General features: G+C 60.1%; 1 protein-coding gene across 2 annotated transcripts; it reads right to left on the bottom strand.

Moving 5' to 3' along the window:
* Nucleotides 1-4506: 4506 nt before the first annotated feature.
* On the bottom strand, nucleotides 4507-19188 carry FBXO41 (F-box protein 41). 2 transcript variants are annotated; one of them, XM_059471031.1, is made up of 12 exons: nucleotides 18473-19188; nucleotides 14274-14480; nucleotides 13369-13455; nucleotides 12313-12620; nucleotides 11594-11862; nucleotides 11046-11161; nucleotides 10667-10819; nucleotides 8383-8478; nucleotides 7456-7574; nucleotides 6434-6592; nucleotides 5284-5399; nucleotides 4507-4701 (listed from the first exon to the last, which is right to left on the bottom strand). In XM_059471031.1, the coding sequence occupies exons 1-12, from the start codon at nucleotides 19186-19188 to the stop codon at nucleotides 4639-4641; spliced, it is 2409 nt and encodes an 802-aa protein (XP_059327014.1). In that variant the 3' UTR covers nucleotides 4507-4638. The 2 variants fall into 2 exon arrangements, with proteins under 2 accessions (XP_059327014.1, XP_059327013.1); XM_059471030.1 differs by having other exon boundaries at nucleotides 13369-13451; nucleotides 14252-14480.
* Between the last annotated feature and the right edge of the window lie 1573 nt (nucleotides 19189-20761).

A 20761-nucleotide genomic window follows, 5' to 3' on the forward strand; every position in this document is an offset into this window, starting at 1 on the left:
CAGAATCATAGGCTGGTTTGGGTTAGAAGGGACCGTGAAGATCATCCAGGGACACCTCCCACTGTCCCAGGGTGCTCCAAGCCCCGATGTCCAGCCTGGCCTTGGACACTTGAAGAACACAGGGGCAGCCACAGCTGCTCTGGGCACCCTGTGGCAGGGCTTCCCTCCTCAGTGCTTCCCCCATGCTGTATCCCTGTATCCCACTTTGTCCCTGTGACCTGTGATGCCAGACCAGTGCAGCCCATGGACCTGCAGAGCGAGTCAGAAGGACACTTCCAGTAGGCCCCAAACTGCAACTGATGTCACTGGTGTGGGTCCAGTGTGAGCGGAGAGTGAAAACCCAGCTCGATCTCCAGAGTCTTTATTCAACACCGAGTCATAAAATAGCTCTTTACACGCTTGGCTGGGGGTCGTTTCTCTGTAATTCTTTAAATACACATTGTTTACACTTGCCAAAGTTTCAAAGCAACAACATCAAAGTGCGTCTACAGGTGAGAGTTCCAACCAAAGTGCTAAACCCGCGGGCTGCCGGCCGGAGCTGGCCCTGCTGCCCAGCCCTGCCCTGCCCTGGCACAGCTCCCACCACGCCCGGGTTAGCATCCAGGGACCACGGGGTGGGGGCAGCAAGGGATGTTTGGTTCTCCAGACACTGGCACATCGCTGCAGAAAGACTAAAATAGACCTAAATTTATAGAGAGTTAAAAAAATAACTTAGGAGGGAGGCCAGGGGAAGCTCTGGGGAGGGGAGGTCGCTGTACACTGCTGCCATCCAGGGCTGTAGGGAATGATTCCAGTTCCTGAATTCTATAGATCTGTTCTCTGCACTGATTATCTCCTCTGATTATCTCGAAGCAACTGTGCATCACCCCCTCGCTTCCCACAAACTGCCCCACACCATTGCACCCACTTGTCCCCGGCCCCAACCTGCCTCGTTGGCCTCCATGGGCTCAATCCCGAGGCTGCATTAGAAAATCCCTTTTTTTCCTTGCTTTTGGGCAGTTTTCCCTCCTTGCTGCTGCAGCAGCTTTCCCTCAGTGCTCTCCCACCCTCCCCAGGGATTATTTTGCCTCCCACTGATTGGGGAAGGTCCATCACTGCCTCACAATACCCTGTAATGCTTCACAAGAAACCATCTCTGCTTCCCAGCATCTCCCTGCTCCCTGGGATTTGTTCCCTTTTAAAGCACTTTCTCATTTGGCACCAATTCCCAAATGCTTTTGCTCCACCCCAATCTGCTGTTTGTCACCCCAAAATGAGGCTGAAGCAATGCTCCAGCTCCTGGGCTGGGGCCTCCCCTAAAAGCTGAAGGAAAACATCTATTAACCACTTCAGGAGCCATTACCAACACTTCTCCTGTTTTGTTTTTGTTCTGTTTTCCCTAAATCCAGGCTCTTCTGGGGGATCCAGACAAGAGAAGTTTAAAACCCTGGTGGGGCAGAGCCAGCCTGGGGGTCCCTTTCCCCCATTCCCTGACACCCTGGAGCCCCAAGGCACAGGGACAAGGCAGGGGAGGCCCCTGGTCCCCAGAGCATCCCTGCGGCTGGGAGTGATGGGAACGAGTGAAATCCAACCCAGGGGGACACAAACCCAGGGATTTGGGGTGGCTTTGGCCCCCGAGCTGCCTTTGGTGATGTTGTTCCTCCTGAAATCCCTGACCAGTGCCCAAACTCAGGGGAAGGGGAATGCTGGCAATGTCAGCCATGGGGGAACTTTGGGAAAACCATTAGAAAAGGAATAAATCTCCCCAGAACTGGTCCTGCAGGAGCCAGGCTCAGAACCACAGTCCATCCAGCTCCTGCCAGCTCTGGCCATGGCTGTGACCCCAATCCTGTCCCCAGATCCCTGGATTTCACTGGGATTGTCATCACAGAGTCCCTCTGGCTCTTCTCAGGGGCTGAGCTGAACGTGCTGTGTGCCTTGAAGGCTTTCCCAGGAAATTCGGCATTTCTGGGTGTTCCCATCACTTCCAGAGGAAATGGGGCTGAGGCTCCAGTGAATCCAGGGTGAATCCAGGGGTGAATCCAGGGTGAATCCAGGGTGAATCCAGGACCAGGGCCAGCGTGGCCAGAGCCCCCCGCAAGGAACCCTGCGGGACCGGGCAGGGGAAGCAGCAGGGGTAGGATCCGTCTGACATTTCAGAGCTGTTAATGAGCTCGTTAACAAGCTGGGCAATTAGGAGCCACCAGGAGGGCCCTCCTTCCCACCGCTCCCGTCACTGTGCCAGCCGCCTTCATCCCCAGCCGACGAGGAGGAGGAGGAGGAAGGGATCCACTCGAGCCCAAGTAAAACAGGGAGAAACCCCCACTTTCCATCTTCTCATCCTTGAACCCGCTCAAGGTCTTATGTCATCAGAGGATTTGTGTAAAAACGTGGCTTTGTTGAGCTGGGTTGTTCGGAAATGCCCCGAGCAGAGGTGAGGGTTTGATCTGCTCCTGGGGATGGATCCACCAGGAATCCAGGAGAGCTCCTGGGGATGGATGCACCAGGAATCCAGGAGAGCTCCTGGGGATGGATGGATGCACCAGGAATCCAGGAGAGCTCCTGGGGATGGATGCACCAGGAATCCAGGAGAGGCTCCTGCCATGCCTCCAAAGCCCCATGGGCAGCGCAGGGATGGGGATGTCACAGGGTCACCAATGCCACCACACACACAGCCACTGACCCCTTCTTCTGGCACAGAAGGTTTCTCTGAGAGTCTTCACAGCTCCCCTCTCTCCATCTCCTCATCCTCGCCCTCCCAGGAGCCAGGAGAGGCTCCAGGCACACCAGAGCAGCCACCTCCAGGCTTGGGCACCCCTCTGGGCCATGAGAGTCTTTAAGCATAGAGTGTATAAACATGCTGAGTATATAATTTTCCTTTAAAATTTTTTTCCTTCCTCTCTTTAAAGAAATAAATAGGTACTTTGTTTTGTTTTTAAGGGAATTCCACGAGTCCCTGTGCTGTGGTGCTGCCATCTCCACTGGGCCATGCTCCTGCCCCTGGGGGTTGTAGCTCTGCTGGGTGGCTTTTGCTGGTTGGAGCACCCCTTGCCCCGGGGTTAGGAGTGTGCCAGGCTCCCTGGGGTGGAGGTAAACCCATGGTGGGCATGGCAGAGAGCTGGGAGCTCATCCGTGGGATCTGGGGGGGCAGGAGCTTCTCGCAGGTGTTTTTGGGCTCCCACATTTTGTGCATTCAGGAACAGCCTTCTCCTGGAAAGCTGCATAGGAGGGGGAGCAGGGCTGATTCCCACGGGGCTGTGGCCATAAAACCCCATCCTGCTTCAGAGCAGAGAGCACAGGTGGGATGGAGGGAGGCTGAAGGGTCTTGAGCTGCCTCCAGCCCCACCAGCCTCGGTGATTTGGGGTGATTCTCCTTGCTCTGGGGATCCCCACGGGCTGTGTGGCAGCCCCAGCTGAGGTCAGCAGCTCTTGTGCCATGGCTGAGGGACGTGGTGCTGGATCTGCAGCCAGTCCCTCCTGGGGGATGCTCCATGTGAGGGCTGAGCAGGGGACAGGCTCTGGGAGTGTCCCCTCCCAGCCACGCTGGCCAGCAGGCACCAAAACCTGCAGGGCTGGTCCAGAGAAGAGGGAAAAGCCCCAGATCCACTGTCCTAGTCTCTTCTCTGCTCAGCCCAAGGACAGGGGCTGGGGCTGTGGGTAAGGCTGGGCTGTCCCCACTGCTGGCAGTGCTCTGGTGGTGTCCCCAGCCCCAGGGCCACCTCCTGGTACCTTCTCCCCAGGGTGGGGCACGGAGATGCCTGACCCTGCTGGATGCCTTTCCAAAGCCTTTTCCCATGGAAAAAGGATATTTTGGGGGTGATGATGATGTCCTTGCAGGCTGAGGGCACTCAGAAGAAAAATCAGAATTAGAAAATGGTGGCTGTAGGTAAGGATCAGCCAGGGCTGTTGGTTAGTGCTTTTCCCAGGATCATTTCAGGATATTCTGGCCAGGGTTTCTCCTTCAGGCTGCTGGGGAAGGCAAACATGGGTGTCCTGTGACAGTCCCTCTCTCCACATGGGACCCTGACCCCAGATGGGAGTCCGGGTGTGGGACAGAAGTGTGACCCGTGTTTCCTGGTGGGTGAGGATCTGGAGATGGTTTATTGCCTTGGCAGGAGGGTTTGGAGGAGAGGAGGTGAGGCTGGAGCCCTCTGGAGGAGCACCCATCTCTCCTGTGCCCTGTGGCTGCCTGAGGTGCAGCTCTGCTCCTGGCCTTGTGCTCTGCTGGTTCCTGGGAGCATTTCCTGGGTTCAGGTGCCCCTGTGCCAAATCCCAAAGGAAAAGGAGCAGAAACCCTGGGGAATGCTGGGGGAGGAGCAGCCCCTTCCCAGCCCAGGTCCAGCACCCAGGGCTGCAGTGGCCAGCCCAGCTCCAGAATGGGGTCAGGGATCCCCAAAGCAGAGTTCAGCAGAAAAGCCGTCCCCAAACGCGGATCCTTGGTGAGGAGCAGCTGCAGGGCTGCAAAACCATCCTCCTCCTGGCAAAGAGCACGGCCCTGGCTCTGGGGACAGCCAAAACTTGTCCTTGAGTAGCACCTTGTCACCCGGGGTGGCCCCAAAGGCTGCGAGTTTGGGGTTCCTGGTGCCCGATCAGGGGTCCCCGTCCGGCCCCTCGGGGCTCTGGGCAGAGCAGGGAATGTGCTTTGGGCTCCCTGAAGGGCTAACAGCCTCCTTCCACCTTGATGTGTAAGATCTTGGAGAAGCCGGGCCTTTTCCTCAGGGCCTGCAACAGGAGGAGCACACAGAGGGGTTGGGGGGAGGCAACAAAGCCACTGATACATGGGGAGGGGAAAGGAACACCCCAAATCCTGCCCAAATCCTGTCATGGGGTGAGGGAGGGAAAGGAACCCCCCAAATCCTGCCATGGGGTGAGAGGGGAATGGGGGAACACCCCAAATCCTGTCATGGGGTGAGAGGGGAATGGGGGAACACCCCAAATCCTGTCATGGGGTGAGGGAAGGAACAGGGAATGCCCCAAATCCTGTCATGAGGTGAGGGAGGGAAAAGGGAGAATGCCCCAAATTCTCCATGAATTTGCCAATTCTCCAAAATTGCCATGGGGAAGAAAGGGGCAAGGGAAGAACAGAAGAATCCCTGCCATGGGAAGGACACAGAACAAGGGAAGGAAAGAGAGGAACACCTCAAATCCCTGCCATGGGAAGGGCATGGGGTGAGGGAGGGAGAAGGGAATCCCTGCCTTGGGAAGGAAAGAGGGGAGGGAGGGAGAGGGGGGACATTTCTGCCCCTGCCTTGGGCAGGACACAGGGCTGGTGCCACCCTGAGAGCTGGCACTGGGCTCCTTTACCTGCAGTTTGTTCACCATCTCCTCAAACATCTTCCTGGCCTCGGGGCTGTGGGGCTCCTTGAAGTAGTCCACAATGCCCACCTGCACCACGATGGACTTGAGGTTCCTGCACACACCTGGGGGCACAGACAGCACCTGGATCTCCTCACCTGGGCCAGCAGGGAGCCCAGATCCCCCCCGTGTGTGGGGACTACTCTCCCTGAGGATGGAGGAGGCCTGGCCAGGGTCTGGGCAGGGGGACCATGGGCTGTGAGATGGTCCCTGGCTGCCCTGCCCTGTCACTGTGATATTTTTTGAAAAATCTTCTTTGCCCAGGATTTTTCTCCTGAGAAGCTGAGAGGCCTCAGAAAATAAATGTAAACAAAAATTATGTGATTGCTTGGAATGTGCTCTAGAGGTTGCTCACCAACAGGTGCATCTTTGATTGGTTCCATGTAATTTGTTTTTAATTAATGACCAATCCCAGTCCAGCTCTGATCAGTCCAGTCAGTTTTACTATTCATTCTTTTCTAGCCTTCTGATGTATCCTTTCTATTTCTTTAGTATAGTTTTCGTAAATATAATATACTATAATATACTATAATATAATATACTATAATATACTATACTATACTATAATATAATAATTAATATAATAACTAATATAATGGAATATTATATAATCATATATATAAGTTATAACATTATATATATCATATCATATCATAATAAATCAGCCTTCTGAGGACATGGAGTCAAATTCTCATCTCTCACCTCATCCTGAGGATCTCCCAACACCACACCATCCCAAACTGGTGTCCTCCCTCTCCCCTGGGCATCCCTGTCTCTACCACCCACAGGGATCCCAGCCATGGCCACCCAAGCTGTGACCACCAGGACAGGCCCTCCTGGGGCTCTGCACCTCCTGGCCTGGCCAATGCCTTCAGGTGTGTCACAAGCCTCAGGTGTGTCACAAACATCGAGGACTGGTTACCCTGGGGCCATGGAGGGAGCATCTCCACCCTCCCTGTGGCCCAAGGCAAGATCAGCTCTTCCTGGCCCATCCCTGGTGGGGGATGCTGGATGCCCATAGAGCTCCCAGCAGGTCCCAGTGCCAGCAGCTGCCGTGGGTGGATCTGGTGCCAGGCCATGCCCTGGCAGTGCTACTCACTGTTGAAGTGCAGGAGGGCCTTGGGGGTCACCGGCGTTGAGGTGAGCACCAGCATCTCCAGCCCCTTGAGCCCCTCCCTGCACACCTCAGCTGCCACCTCCTGGTTGATCTCGGCCACGTGGTCCAGCTCCAGCACCTGCAGCCTCATGCAGTTCCGGGCTGAGGACACACACAGCCATCATCAGCACCACGGGGAGGGAGCAGGACAGCCCAGGGACAGGGGCACCAGGAGCACCCATGGAGCTTGGGATGGGTGGGCTTCTGCACAGGGACCCCAGGAGCACCTCCCTGCCCTGTCCCTTCAGAGCAGGACAGGGTGGTGCCCGGGGAGGGTTGGAGTCCCCACACCTGGAGGTGCCCAGGGAATGCCTGGAGGTGCCCTGGGCTGGTGACAGGGTGGGCATGGGGCACAGGGTGGGTTGGTGGCCCTTGGATCCTTTCTAGCCCAGTGACCCGTTCTGTGACCCATGATCCTGAGTGCTGGGCTGGGGACAGGGTGGGCATGGGGCACAGGCTGGGCATGGGGCACAGGGTGTGTTGATGCCCCCAGAGCCCCTCCCCAGCCCAGGGACCTGTTCTGTGACCCATGATCCCTGTGGTGCTGGGCTGGGGACAGGCTGGGCATGGGGCACAGGGTGTGTTGGTGATCCCAGAGCTCCCTCCCAAGCCCAGAGATCTGATCTGTGACCCGTGATCCTGAGTTCCCTGAGCTGGGGACAGGGTAGGCATGGAGCACAGGCTGGGCATTGGGCACAGGTTGGGCATGGGGCACAGGGTGTGTTGATGCCCCCAGAGCCCCTCTCCAGCCCAGTGACCCACTGTGATCCTGAGTTCTCTGGGCATGGGGCACAGGCTGGGCATGGGGCACAGGGTGGGCATGGGGCACAGAGGTGTTGATGCCCACAGAGCCCCTCCCCAGCCCAGTGACCCCCGATCCTGAGTGCTGGGCATGGGGTACAGGGTGTGTTGATGCCCCCAGTGCCCCTCCCCACCCCAGTGACCCACAATCCCACCATTCCTACCTAGGGATGCCAGTCCCTGCAGGCCGCAGCCGGCGCCGCCGACGCCGAGCGCGCGCAGGTGGGGCCAGCAGCGCCCGATCATCTGCAGGCAGCGGTTGCTGAAGCGGGTGGGCTGCTGGCTGGGGACACAGGGACAACATCTGAGGTGGCACGGCCACCCACCCACACCCCCAGGCACTGCCCAGAGGGGCTGCACCCAGAGCTCACCCACCCCAGCACCTGGGGGTCACCCTGGGTGTCCCTGCATGGGCACTGCCATGGGGACAGGGCAGCTCCATGTGCCCAGCACCCAAACCTTGCCCAGAGCAGCTGTAGCTGCCCCTGGAGCCCTGGCAGTGCCCAGGCCAGGCTGGAGTGGCTTGGGGCACCCTGGGACAGGGGGAGGTGTCCCTGCATGGCAGGGGTGGCACTGGACAGTGTTTAAGGTTTCGTCCAACCCAAACCATTCCAGGGTTCTGTGATTCCACCTTGCTGCTGCTGCTGCTGCTGAGCAGGGAGAGCTCAGCCAGCCTTTGATGCTCAGTGCCACCTCCCAAACCCAGCACAGATCCCTCTCATCTGGGTGTCAGCAGCCTCCCTGGAACATTCCAGCTCAGCAGGCAGGTGCAGACACCCAGCACTCCCAGTTTGCACAGAGAGGGGTGGGCTGAGCTCCTGAACCACGGGCTGGGCTCCAGGACTGCTGCTTATCCCATGGAGACCCCCCTTGGCAAATCAGGTACTGGCACCCAAATCCTTTCCAGCTCAGTGGTGCCCCTCACACTCAGCATGGCCTCCCCCAACCCAATTCCACTCCTGGCAGTGTCCCAGGCCAGGTTGGACAGGGCTGGGAGCAGCCTGGAACAGTGGGAGGTGTCCCTGCCATGGCAGGGGTGGCCCAGGGTGTGTCCCTCCCCACCCAGCCCATTGTGTGTTCCCAGGCCTTACCAGGGATGCAGAGGTGCGACCTGCAGGGAGATGATGTCCCTGCAGCCTGCTCCCAGGGCCCAGATCACCTCATGGCCCACGGGGTCCGTGGAGCTCCTAAAACAACACAGGGGACACATGATGGCCTCAGGAGCAACAGTGCCACCCTGGGCTGGGGCTGCATCCCCCAGGAGCAGCCAGGGGTACCAGTCTGGGCATTATTTACAGCCCAGGAGCAGCCAGGGGTATGAGTCTAGGCATTATTTACAGCCCTGGAGCACACACAGGTACCATGCTGGTCAGTATTTACAGCCCAGGAGCTGCCCCTGGAGCAGCCAGCCCAGCAGGACCCTGAGCAGGAGGGCTGGACCTGGAATGGTGCAGGGCAGGAGAGGGCTGGGGGGGAGAGGAGGAAAGGGAAATTGAACATGGAAGTTCTGGAGATGAAGAGGGGAATGAGAGATGAAGGAGTGGTTGAACATGGAAGGTTCTGGAGGTGAAGAGGGGCAGCAGGGATGAAGGGGAGGTTGAACATGGGAGGTGTGGGAGGTGAAGAGGGGGATGAGAGATGAAGGGGAGGTTGAACATGGAAGGTTCAGCAGATGCACCTCCCACATGCCAAGGTGACAAGTGACTGGCTGAGGCTGCCAGGCCGTGTGTCCCTGCAGGGGACAGAGCCTGTCCCTGTAGTCACACTGCTTTGGTGTCCCTTGCCACCTCCTGGCCAGGATGGGGACAGTGCCAGGGTGGAAGGACACCCCAACCAGGGACATAGGCTGCTCTGTGGCCTCCGTCCCTGCTCTGTGGCTGTGCCACCGTGGCTGTAGGTGGCTCTTGGCCAAATATCTCTGCAGGGGTTTGCTGTGGCTCCTCCTTGGTGTCCTTGGAGGTACCAGGAGAAGCCCCCTGGGTGCTGAGCAGGACAGGGGAGGTGTGGGTTTGTCATGAGCTGGGGGGGGAGCCCAGCTCTGGGGAGACGTGCCAGAGAGCACCACCCTGATGCCACCAGCCCAAACAGTCCCCAGGCTGTGCCACCACACCAGGAGCCTCCCAGGGACCAAGGCTGTGCTTCCCAAGTCTCAATGTCCCACTTCAGAACTAAAAATAAGGCTGGGTGTTATCTTGGGTGCCTCACACCTCTGTGCTGGAGCAGGTGCCAAGAGCAGCAGGTTAATCAGAGCGTGAGTCACAGGCACAGCTCAGGATGTGCCAGGAGAGCTCAGGCTCGCTCTGCTGCCCTTGGAACAGCCAAAGGAGCAGCGCTGGAGCCCAACCTGGCAGCTCTGGGCTCTCTCCTGTCTCGTGGTGTGGGTCAGAGCCGGCTCTGGGCTGCTGGGGGTCACACCAGGGGAGTGGCTGGATGTGCTTTCCCACTGGAGGATTCTCTGTCCTGGCTGCATGAGGAACAGACACCGAGGCTGAGGTGGTTGTCTGCAGGTGCAGCAGAGCCAGGATCAGCCTCTGGAGGGTGGAGGGAAGGCCAATCCTGTCTCCACAGGTGGCCAAAACCAAAGAGTGGCCAGTGATGCCCTCCAGGACCTGTGACCTCCTCCAGGGTCACCATGTCTTGTGTCCTTGACCTCAGGCAGGGTGTCCAAGCTGAATCTCAGCTCTCCCTTGGCAGAGCTATTCCTCCCTCCCAGGAGAGGGACCCTGAGCCTCTTCTCTCCACTAGGATCCTTCATCAGGGGTGACAGCCAACTGGGATCTCACTGGGCACCTCCTCCTCACCCTTCTCTGGCACAACATGCTGCCTCCTTGCCAAGACCCTAGTCATGCCTCCAGCCAGGAAGAGATCAGTAATGAGAGGGTGGGGAATGGAGCTGGAAGTGAAACACCTGCATGGGAGCAGCCTGGAAGGGATGGGAGCTGCAGGGACAGCTGCCACTGGGGACACTGGGGACACTGGGGCTGCCATGGACAGGCAGGTCCTTTGCCCCTGGGCAGGTGGGCCATGCTCTGCCAGGGAAGGGGGGTGATCTCAGCACACTCCATTGGTGCCCCAGCCCTGTCCTCATGCTGTCCCCAGCCCTGTCCCCATGGTCTGCAGGGAATGGGGTGATCCCAGCCCTGTCCCTGCGGTGTCCCCAGCCCTGTCCCCTGATACCCCCAGCCCTGTCCCAGCCTTGTCCCCTGGTGTCCCCAGCCCTGTCCCACACTGTGGTGGCACTGAGGCCATGCTCACCGGTGAGTGACGACCTGCAGGGCGCAGCAGTAGCAGCGCTGTCCCCTGGTGCCCCCAGCCCCGTCCCCATGGTGTCCCCAGCCCTGTCCCATGCTGTGGTGGCCCTGGGGCCATGCTCACCGGTAGGTGACGGCCTGCAGGGCGCGGCAGTAGCAGCTGGCCAGCCAGAGCGAGCGGTCGGTCAGCACGTTGGGGCAGTGCGAGATGCGCAGGATCAGCAGGTTGCTGCCCGTGGCCTTGAGCAGCGACTCCAGCCCCGCTTCCAGGCAGCCCCTGCCAGCACAGAGCCAGGATCAGGAGCCCTGCCCACCCTCCTGTGACCGGCCCAGGAGGGGGACACGGCCCACGGGCACCCCTGGCTCCAGGACACCCAATCCCGCAGCGGATTTGTCGTGGAAATGTTGGGACTCAGGGAGCAGCCCTAAGGAGCAGCAGGTCTGGCTGTGGGAGGGGGACACGGGGACAGGGAACATGGGGACAGGGGGACACAGGGACTCACCGTGTGCTCTTCATGTAATCCTCCTTGCTCTCCTTCTTGCCCCGCTGTCGCGGCTTCAGGTTTTGGAGGGTGAGGGAATGCATCTGGGTGCACCACTGGGACAGCATGGCCAGGAACTGGGGCACAGGGTGGCAGTCACTGCCAGGGACACCCCAGCACATCCCACACCACCCACCCTGGCTGTGCACACATGTGGCAGAAACAGGTGGAGGTGTACACACGAGGCCATGGCAGAACATGTGCCACAAATTCATGGGTGTGACCACAAACTCATGGGTGTGATCACAAATTCATGGGCGTGACCACAAAATCATGGGCGTGACCACAAACTCATGGGCGTGACCACAAAAGCACATGCAAACCTGTGCTGGTGTGAGCTCCTGTCCTCCAGCATTCACCTGCAACCTCCACCACTGGAGCAAGCACCCCCCTGTGTCCCCCATGACCACAATGGCACAACCATCCCGGCCACCAGGGAGATGCTCACCCAGCTCTACCCTTCTGGAAGAAAAGCCGTGACCCAGGGGGTGTCACCCCCTCCCCAGTACCTTGGAGGAGACCCTGGCGTTCTCCAGCAGCACCCGTGTCCACACGGCCGGGTGCCGGGCCACAAACTTCCAGTCCTTGCACACCTCGGCCGCGCGCAGCAGCGTCTTGGTGTCCAGGTAGGTGAAGATGCAGAAGAGAGCCGCCCTCATCTTGAGGATCTCGGGGCTGATCACCTCGCTGCAGTGGCCCGGGCTGCCCCGCTCCAGTCGGCACACCTTGCCCCCAGCGCCCTCGGGCCTGCCCGTGGGACACACGGCATCCGTGGCCACTGGGGAGAGCAGCAGGTGAGGGAAGTTCCATCCTCAGGTGAGGGAAGCTCCATCCCCAAGTGAGGGAAACTCCATCCCCAAGTGAGGGAAACTCCATCCCTGGGTGAGGGTAGCTCCATCCCTGGGTGAGGGAAGCTCCATCCCCGCCCCACGGCTTCCAGCTACCCCAGCCTTCACCTCCTGGCCCCAAGAACCCTCAGTGCTCTCACCCCCTTCACCTCTTGGCCCCAGGACCCCCTGTGCTTTCACCCTTCCCCTCCCAGCCCCAAAGACCCTCAGTGCTCTCACTCCCTTCCCCTCCCAGCCCCAAAGACCCTCAGTGCTCTCACCCTTCACCTCCCAGCCCCAAAGACCCTCAGTGCTCTCACTCCCTTCCCCTCCCAGACCCAAAGACCCTCAGTGCCCTGACCCCCTTCACCTCCCGGCCCCAGGGCCCGCTGCTCTCTCACCGGTCAGGCGGCAGCCTCCGGGCGGTCGGGCGGCGGCGGATCCCGGTCCCTCGGGCTCCCAGGCCTCAGCCTCGGACTCGGTGGTGCGGGAGCCCACGTCGGACACGTCGCCCTCCTCGCCCTCGGTGCTGTTGCGGTAGGGCCGGCGGTGCCAGTTCTGGATGGCCTGGCGCCGCAGCCCCGAGCCCCGCGCCTCCCGGGCCGGATACGGGGGGCCCTCGGCCGTGTCATCCGTGGGACATGGCTCTGCACTGTCACTGTCGTAGCAGCCCGAGCTCTGCGACACCGCCTTGGCCCGGCTCGAGGCCCTGCGGACGGGATTGTTGTGCGGTGATGTCGGGGTTTGCCTCAGACACCCCGGGTTTCTCCCTGAAGATTCCTTCCCCAGGTGTGTCAATCATCCCTCTTTTCCCCTCCCTTACCCCTGCCCAGCACTGTTTGTCAATCCTGGCATTCCAAAGCGACTGGCAGAATTCAAAAGATATCCCCTACCCCTGGGGGGCATTGGACAATCCAGGTGTTCTTTGTCCCTTTGTCCCTCCCCTCTTGTACCTGCTTGGTGGCTCCCTACCCCTTCCCTGCCCCTCTCCCCGGGGTTAAAAGGAGCAGCAACCACGGGCTCAGGGAGTTCTGCTGGAGCTGTTGCTGGGTTCAGAGGCCTGTGGGCCAGAATAGAGCTCTGGATCCAAACCCTCCATCAGAACCGACTCCTTTCCTTCACCATCACCTTAAAGCTTCTCAACAGAGGGAAACCTGAGCGCCTGCAAGCCTGGACTTGTCTCTAACACCCAGCCAGCCAAAAGTGTCTCTGGGGTGAAACACCACATACCCAGCCAGCCAAAAGTGTCTCTGGGGTAAAAGCACTGCAGTGCTGCTATTTGGTCAAGCAGCAATGGCCAGACAAGCTCAGGCACGTCCTGTCCGGCTGTATTGGCAATTATTCCAGTAGGGGCTGTCCCAGCACAGTGCTCGCCGGGCGTGCACCCCCTTCCCACCATCCTGTTAAAATCCCGCTAAAATCCCGTTAAAATCCCGGAGGACAGAGCTGGCACTCACCCGGTGCTGGAGGAGGAGCGCTGGTTGGCCACGCCGCCGTAGGGACCGTGCACGGCCACCGCCGAGCCCGGGTGCCGCTCTCTCTGCGGGGACAGGGGACAAGAGGGGACAACGTGGCACATCCCAGTGAGGGAGGGTACCCCGCTCACCCACCGGTGCCAGCTGCCTTTGGGGGCCCCTCCTCACCCAGCGGCCCCTCCAGCACTGCCCAGCGCCACGGGAACACCGACCGACCCATGGAGGAACAGCTTCTCTTTGGGGCCCCCAGGATTATCCGTTCCCCACGGGAAGGGGATGGGGTCCCTGCAGAGCCCTGCTTGGCCCCTGGCACGGGAGACCTAGGGGTGCACTCCTGAGGCCAAGGTTGCTTATGGAAGCCCAGGGCACATTCCCGAAGCAGAGGGTGAATTCCCGAAGGTCCCGGGTGCATTTCCGAAGCCCTCACGTGAATTCCCCAAGTCCCCGGGCGCATTCCCGAAGCAGAGGGTGAATTTCCAATGCAGACGGTGAATTCCCGAATCCCCCGGGCATATCCCCGAATCCCGGGCGCATTCCCGATGCCCCGGGCGCTTTCCCGATGCCCTGGGCGCGCTCACGAAGCCCCCGGCTCACTCCCGGAGTCCCGGGCTCATTCCCGAACCCCCCCGGGCTCATTCCCGAATCCCTCAGGCACATTCCCGAATCCCCCGGGTGCACTCCCGAATCCCCCGGGTGCACTCCCGAATCCCTCAGGCACATTCCCGAATCCCCCGGGCACATTCCCGAACCCCTCGGGCTCATTCCCGAATCCCCCGGGCACATTCCCGAATCTCCCGGGCTCATTCCCGAATACCCCGAGCACGCTCCCGAATCCCCCGGGCGCGCTCCCGTGGCCGTGCCGTGCCTGTGCCCGCAGAGGTCCCGCTCGGGCGATGGCCTTGCTGGCCGGGGTGCCGCAGCGGCCCAGGCTGCCATTGGGGGTGGTGCCGCAGCTGCTGCTGATGATCTGCAGCTGCTTCTCGGCGCGGTCGGCGCGGTCCAGCAGCTCCTCGATGAAGTGCTGCAGCCGCACCTTGGCGTTGGCCTCCCGCGCCGCCGTCTCCTTCAGGAACTGATCGATCTGCAGCACCTCCCTGGCACGGGGACCATCGGTGACACCGGGGCTGCCCACGGGTCCCCGCAGCTCCATCCCCACCCTGCTCAGCGCCTCCAGCCCTGTGTGCAGCTGGGACACACCTGAGCACACCTGAGCACACCTGGGCACACCTGAGCACACCTGGGCTGTTCCATCCCCACCCCACTCAGCTCCTCCAGCCCTGTATGCAGCTGGGACACACCTGAGCACACCTGAGCACACCTGGGCACACCTGAGCACACCTGGGCTGTTCCATCCCCACCCCACTCAGCTCCTCCAGCCCTGTGTGCAGCTGGGACACACCTGAGCACACCTGAGCACACCTGGGCACACCTGAGCACACCTGGGCTGTTCCATCCCCACCCCACTCAGCTCCTCCAGCCCTGTATGCAGCTGGGACACACCTGAGCACACCTGAGCACACCTGGGCACACCTGGGCTGTTCCATGCCCAGCCTGGTCCGGGTCTGTGCCAGCCCTGGGATGGGCTGGGGCAGGACAGGGATGAAGGGATGCTCCCATCATGCAGGGGGATGTTGTTGTTTTAGGGGCGAGGTGACATCCCCATCCTCATCCATCACCCCCAGGACTGGAATCAGGCTCCTGAGCACGATGGAGCAGAGGGAAGAGGATGATGATGGTGTGACAGGGTGAGGGAGGAGGATGGCAGTGACACCCTTAAACCCTGCTCAGCCCAGTGGTTGCAGGGCCCCGGCTCCCTCATTAACACATTAATTAGCAGGTACTCGGGAGCTCTGAGCCTGCAGCAGTGCTGTTTGCCCCAAAATGTGTGACAGCAGCTCTGTGACCCCAGCTGACCCCACCCTGCACAAACACCCACTGTCCCCATCTGCTCCCCAAAAACCAGGGAGGCACATGAGGGCACAGACACACCAGCGAGGCACAAACACCCTCTGTCCTCATCTGCTCCCCAAAAACCAGAGAAGCACATGGGGGCACACGAGGGCACAGACACACCAGTGAGACACAGACACCCTCTGTCCTCATCTGCTCCCCAAACACCAGGGGGGCACACAGGAGCACGGGCACAGACACACCAGTGAGGCCACACAGCCCAAACACACATGGCCACCACAGTCCTGCACATGGATGTGCTCCAGGAACAGCCAGATGTGCACCAGGTACACACAACACACACACACAACACACAGGGACAGGCACACAGACACAGATAGGGACACATGCATAGGCACACACACACACAGAGCCCTGTCCTGCACACCTGAGTGCCCCACACAGCCCCAGGAGAGCACAAATCCAGCACTCAGCATGGCACACACAGACACAGACACACAGAGCCAGGCAGCATGGGGAGGGTGGGCAGGCCCTGGCACGGGGTGCCCAGATTTGCTGTGGCTGCCCCTGGATCCCTGGCAGTGCCCAGGCCAGGCTGGACACTGGGGCTGGAGCACCTGGGACAGTGGGAGGTGTCCCTGCCATGGCAGGGGTGGCACTGGGTGGGCTCTGAGGTCCCTTCCCACCCAACCATCCCACGAACACCCACATGAACACACCCCAGGCACAGCTGCTCACACCTGCACAGCTGGTGATGCACACACCTACCCACAGCATCCAGGAAGCCCCGAAGAGGCACAAACCCAGCTTTGCACACCTGTCTGGGGCACACCTGGCCTTGGACAGGCACACTTAGACACACCAACCTGAGCACAGAAACCCAAGCACACACCTGACCTCAGACAGCACACCTGGGCACACCTGAGCACAGAAACCCAAGCACACACCTGACCTCAGACACCTGACCAGGCACACCTAGCTCACACTTGAGCACAGAAACCCAAGCACACACCTGACCAGGCACACCAACCTGGGCACAGAAACCCAAGCACACACCTGGCCTTGGACAGGCACACCTGGGCACACCTGAGCACAGAAACTCAAGCACACACATCTGACCAGGCACACTTAGCTCATACCTGGGCACAGAAACCCAAGCACTCAGCTGGCCTCGGACACCTGATCACACACAGGTGACCCCAGAGCCCTGCCTGTGCACACCTGGACACCAAACCTGGTCACACACAGCTGACCTCGGACACCTGGACACAATGATCTGCCCAGAAGCACGAAGGGAAAGGAGGGGGCAGCTCTTCAGTGACACAATTCCCACTGCTGGCTATCAATTACCAATTAATTATCGAATAATTTCTCCTTAACCTGCTGCTTGCAGGCAGAGCCTGGGAGCTCTGGGGGTGCTCTGGGAAGGATCCTGGAAGGGGCCCCAGGGGATTTGGAAGGCAAATGTGGAGCTGGGCAGCAGCTGTAAGGTGATGCTGATGGTTATCACCTGCCTCTCTCTCATTCCCATGGACTGGGTGGAAAAACACTCCTGGCAGAGGAAACGGAGCCCAGAGCCAAAGGTCTCCCAGGAGGACATCGGCTTCATGGTGTCTAGGAGCTGGGAAATGTCCCCACAGTGTTTCCAGGGAAGGCTTTGCTGATTAAAATGATTTCTGATGACTTCCTCGTGTCCAGGAGAAAACCTCCTCCCACCACCAGTGCTTCCCATGCTCTCCTGCAGCCTCTCAAGGGATTTTGTCCCTTGGGGTAGAGGACTTTGGGGACAGGTGAGGGGCAGGAGGGTTTCTCTGAGGAATGAGAGGTCCAGGAGGTATAAACCCAGGGCATAAACCCAGGGTTTGGGGCATAAACCCAGGGTTATAGGGGGTAACATTGTCAGGTTCCACCAAGAGACATTTGACCCTCTATTTACCCTGTCTAGCTGTCTCCAGGCCCTGCCCCAGACTCATCCACGCTGGTGTCCTTAATTGCCTCACCACACATCCCCAAGGTGCCCCCGGACAGCACCCACGAGGCAGCCCCCAAAGCCCTCAGTGCCTGTCCCACAGCCATGTCCCCAAACCCCTCAGTGCCTGTCCACTAACCATGCCCCCAAACCTGGAGGTGTCCTCATCCAACCCCAGGGTCACCCCGCTCCTGAACAAGGCAGCCCCCAAACCCCTCAGTACCTGTCCCACAGCCGTGCCCCCAAACCTGGAGGTGTCCTTATCCAGCCCCAGGTCACCCCGCTCCTCACCCAGGCCCTCCCCCCACCCTGGGATCCCTGTTCCTGAGCCAGGTCATTATTTTGGAGTCAAAGTCATTCACAAATGTGCAGAGGATGATGGGATTCAAAGCAATTCCTTCAGGAATCCCAGCAGTGCTCCTAGCCCAGCACAGCCGTGCCTGTCCCCCACAAACTCCTCACTGATTTGGGCCCCTCCAGATTTGCTCCAGCTCCTGATTTGCGAGGTCTGGTTGGTTTGGACAGCACCAAGGGGCAGAATGACCCAGTGCTGGACTGGAGGGAAGCTCAGGAGCAGTCTTGGGGTGGGCAGGGGGTGTTGGGAGGGGAATACAGGGTGAAAATGAGGATGGCAGTGCCACAGGCTGAGCAGCAAATGGACATGGCACTGCTTGGGCTGCCCCACCCTCCCTCTGGGAGAAAAACCTGGAATTTGGCATGGCCATGGCAGGGGGTGGGGATTTAAGGTTCCCTCAACCCAAACCAGTGTGTGGCTCACTGATTCCCAGCCTGGCCATGTCCTGGGAGCACTGGTGGCACTGGGACAGGGCGTGGCTCACCATGACCCAGCCATGGAGGGGCCCAGGTCTGTGTGGGTACTGAGTGGTGGGAGAAGATGCAGAACCTGATAAGGGAGGATGCTGATGGGCATCACCAAAGGGCTGTCCCTGAGCCCTGGCCCTGGGGTGGTGGTACTGGGCTCCTCTGGACTTAGGGAATTGTTTGGATTGGAAGAGACCCCAAAGCTCATCTCATTCCAACCCTACCATGGGCAAGGACAACTTCCACTATTCCCCACTGCTCTAAACCCTGTCCAACCTGGCCTTGAACCCCTCCAGGGATGGGGCAGCCTCAGGTTCTGCGGGACTCTCTGCCAGGCACCCCTTTCCTCCCGCCCCATGTTGGCGACAGGGACAAAGGACTCACTGCTGCTTCCGGGTGAGCTCCTGCTCCTTCTGCACCAGGTCCTGCTTGAGGGAGGCCAGCATCTCCACGCTGACGTCCACCTGGCGGGACAGCTCTGAGGCACGGTCCTCCAGCTCCTGCTTCTCCCGGCTCAGCCGCAGGCTCTCCTGCTTGGCCTTCTCCAGCTCCGAGCTCTTGCGGTCCAGCTCCACCTGCAGCCGGCCCACCTGCGAGGCGATCTTCTGCTCCACCTCCTCCGTCAGCTTCTCCAGCCTCTTGTCCACCTCCAGCTTCTCGAAGGCGCGGATCTTGAGGCGGGCCAGGCCCTCCTCGTAGGCCGCGTCGGCGGCGGCGGGCGGGCCGGGCGCGGGCGCCACGGCCTTGCCGCGGCTGAAGATCTCGCTCAGCGGGATCTCGATCTCGTGCACATAGCGCGGCGACGACGGCGGCGCCGGCTCCAGCTCGTCGGCGGGGACCAGGTCGCAGGAGAAGCGCTGGTCCTTGCCCTGGAAGGACGTGCTCTCAAAGTAGTCCCTGCGGGCGGCCGGGGCCAGCAGGGCCGCGTCGGCGGCCAGCGGGAAGACGGCAGCGTCGCAGATGCTGTTGGTCTTGGAGAGCACGTAGAGGGTCTCGTAGGTGTGGTTGTACTCCAGGTGGGCGCGCAGCGAGGACAGGCTGCGGAAGCGCTTGTGCTCGCCGCAGCGCGGGCAGCGGTAGGGCAGGTCCAGCGAGGCCATCCCGCAGCTCTGCTCCCCGCCGCCGGGGCCCGCTCATGGCCTGGGGCTGCGGGGACACGTGGGGCTGCCAGAGGGACAGGGACAGCGGCTCCGCTGGGACATGGCGTGGAGACAGGGGGATGTGGCAGTCCGAAGGGGGAGTCAGCATTGAGCGGTGCCGGGCGCTGGAAGAGATGGGGGTCAGTCATACTGGGGTGGGTGTCCCTGAAAATCCCACCTTGGCCCTTCTTCTGGGTGCCTCCTGTGCCTCCATCCCAGCTTCCCATGTTCCTCCCACCCACGTACAGGCTTTGGGAGGGCACATGGTGCTAAAGAGGGTGCAGAGCCCTGGGAATGTGGAGAGTCCTGGGAATGTGCAGAGCCATTGGGAAGCTCCACAACCCTTGTGAAGACCCACACCTTTTGGGAAACTCCACAGCTTTTGGGAATCTCCACAGCTTTTGAGGAACTCCACAGCCCTTTTGGGAAGCTACACAGCTTTTGAGAAGCTCCACAGCCCTTGGGAAGTTCCATAGCTCCTGGACTGAACGATCTTAGAGTGTTTTCCAACCTGAATGACCCTGTGGTTCTACAAAGCCTTGGGAAGATCTGTAATGACTGGGAAGGCCTCCCAGCCCTTGGAAAGGTTCGCAACCATCTAGGGGAGCACAGCCACCAAGAAGGGGCACAGGCCATGGGAATCTCGCTCCATCCACCCCCAGCTTGTCACAGGAGGTGACAGGGGTGACCCTTTTGCTCTCTTGCCCAACCACCGCCCAACGAGCCCCTGCAGCATCAGGGCTCCCCAAGGGCCAGGACCATCCCTGTGTCCAACACCAGGAGCAGCTGCTGGGATCCCCCTTCTCCAAGAGAAGGCCAATCCACCCTCTCCTGCTGGATCAGCCCATGAAGGCTGAAATGGGATCCATCCCAAGAGCTCTCATCCATCCCTGGGCTGCCCAGGGGACATGGTGGCCTCTCCTGCCTGGTGGGTGAGGGTCCCTGTGGGACCTGGTTCACCCCCCCACTCACAAAATCCTCCACGACATCAGTGGGGAGAACCCCACCCCTGAGAAATGGGATAAACCATGAAAATCCACCCCAGGAGGTTGCTGAGGTCCCCTCCAGGCTGGAGGGTACAAACACACCTCAGGGCACAACAATTTTCATTCATTTGTCATTCAAACATGAAAACTGTGATGCTTTCACACCAGAACACCCAGGGCACCTGTGGGTGGGAGTATCCCCTGCTCATCCCTCTGCAATATCCCGTACAGGGGGATTTATCCCAGCATCCCATCCCTAAAAGCCCTCAGAGCCCCCCTGCATCCCACAGCCACCAGCTGGTGAGCCCTGAGCTGGCACAGCACCTCCATCCATCCCTGCTGGTCCCAGGGCAGCATCCCTGGTGGCTCAGCATCCCCTCGGAGGGACAACCAGGCCACGAGGCTGGGAAACCATTTTTTAAGGGAAAAATCAGCAAAGGCGAGAAATCCACACCAGAAATAAACCCGGGCTGAGGCGGGAGGGTGTGTGACCCGCTTGGCTGCGCTTTGGGGCCGTGACCAAACACACCCTCCCGCACCAGCCCCAG

Source organism: Ammospiza nelsoni, chromosome 4 (assembly GCF_027579445.1).
Source record: "Ammospiza nelsoni isolate bAmmNel1 chromosome 4, bAmmNel1.pri, whole genome shotgun sequence".
In the NCBI taxonomy this organism is placed as follows: Eukaryota; Metazoa; Chordata; class Aves; order Passeriformes; family Passerellidae; genus Ammospiza; species Ammospiza nelsoni.

Bases quoted from the DNA above. Each gene is read 5' to 3' on its own strand.
- FBXO41 (XM_059471030.1), bottom strand. From the start codon at position 19,188: ATGGCCTCGCTGGACCTGCCCTACCGCTGCCCGCGCTGCGGCGAGCAC. The intron at 11,863-12,312 runs GTGAGAGAGCAG...TGCTCTCCCCAG, and splicing joins CGGAGGCTGCCGCCTGACCG to TGGCCACGGATGCCGTGTGT. The intron at 5,400-6,433 runs GTGAGTAGCACT...CTGTGCCCCCAG, and splicing joins GGCCCTCCTGCACTTCAACA to GTGTGTGCAGGAACCTCAAG.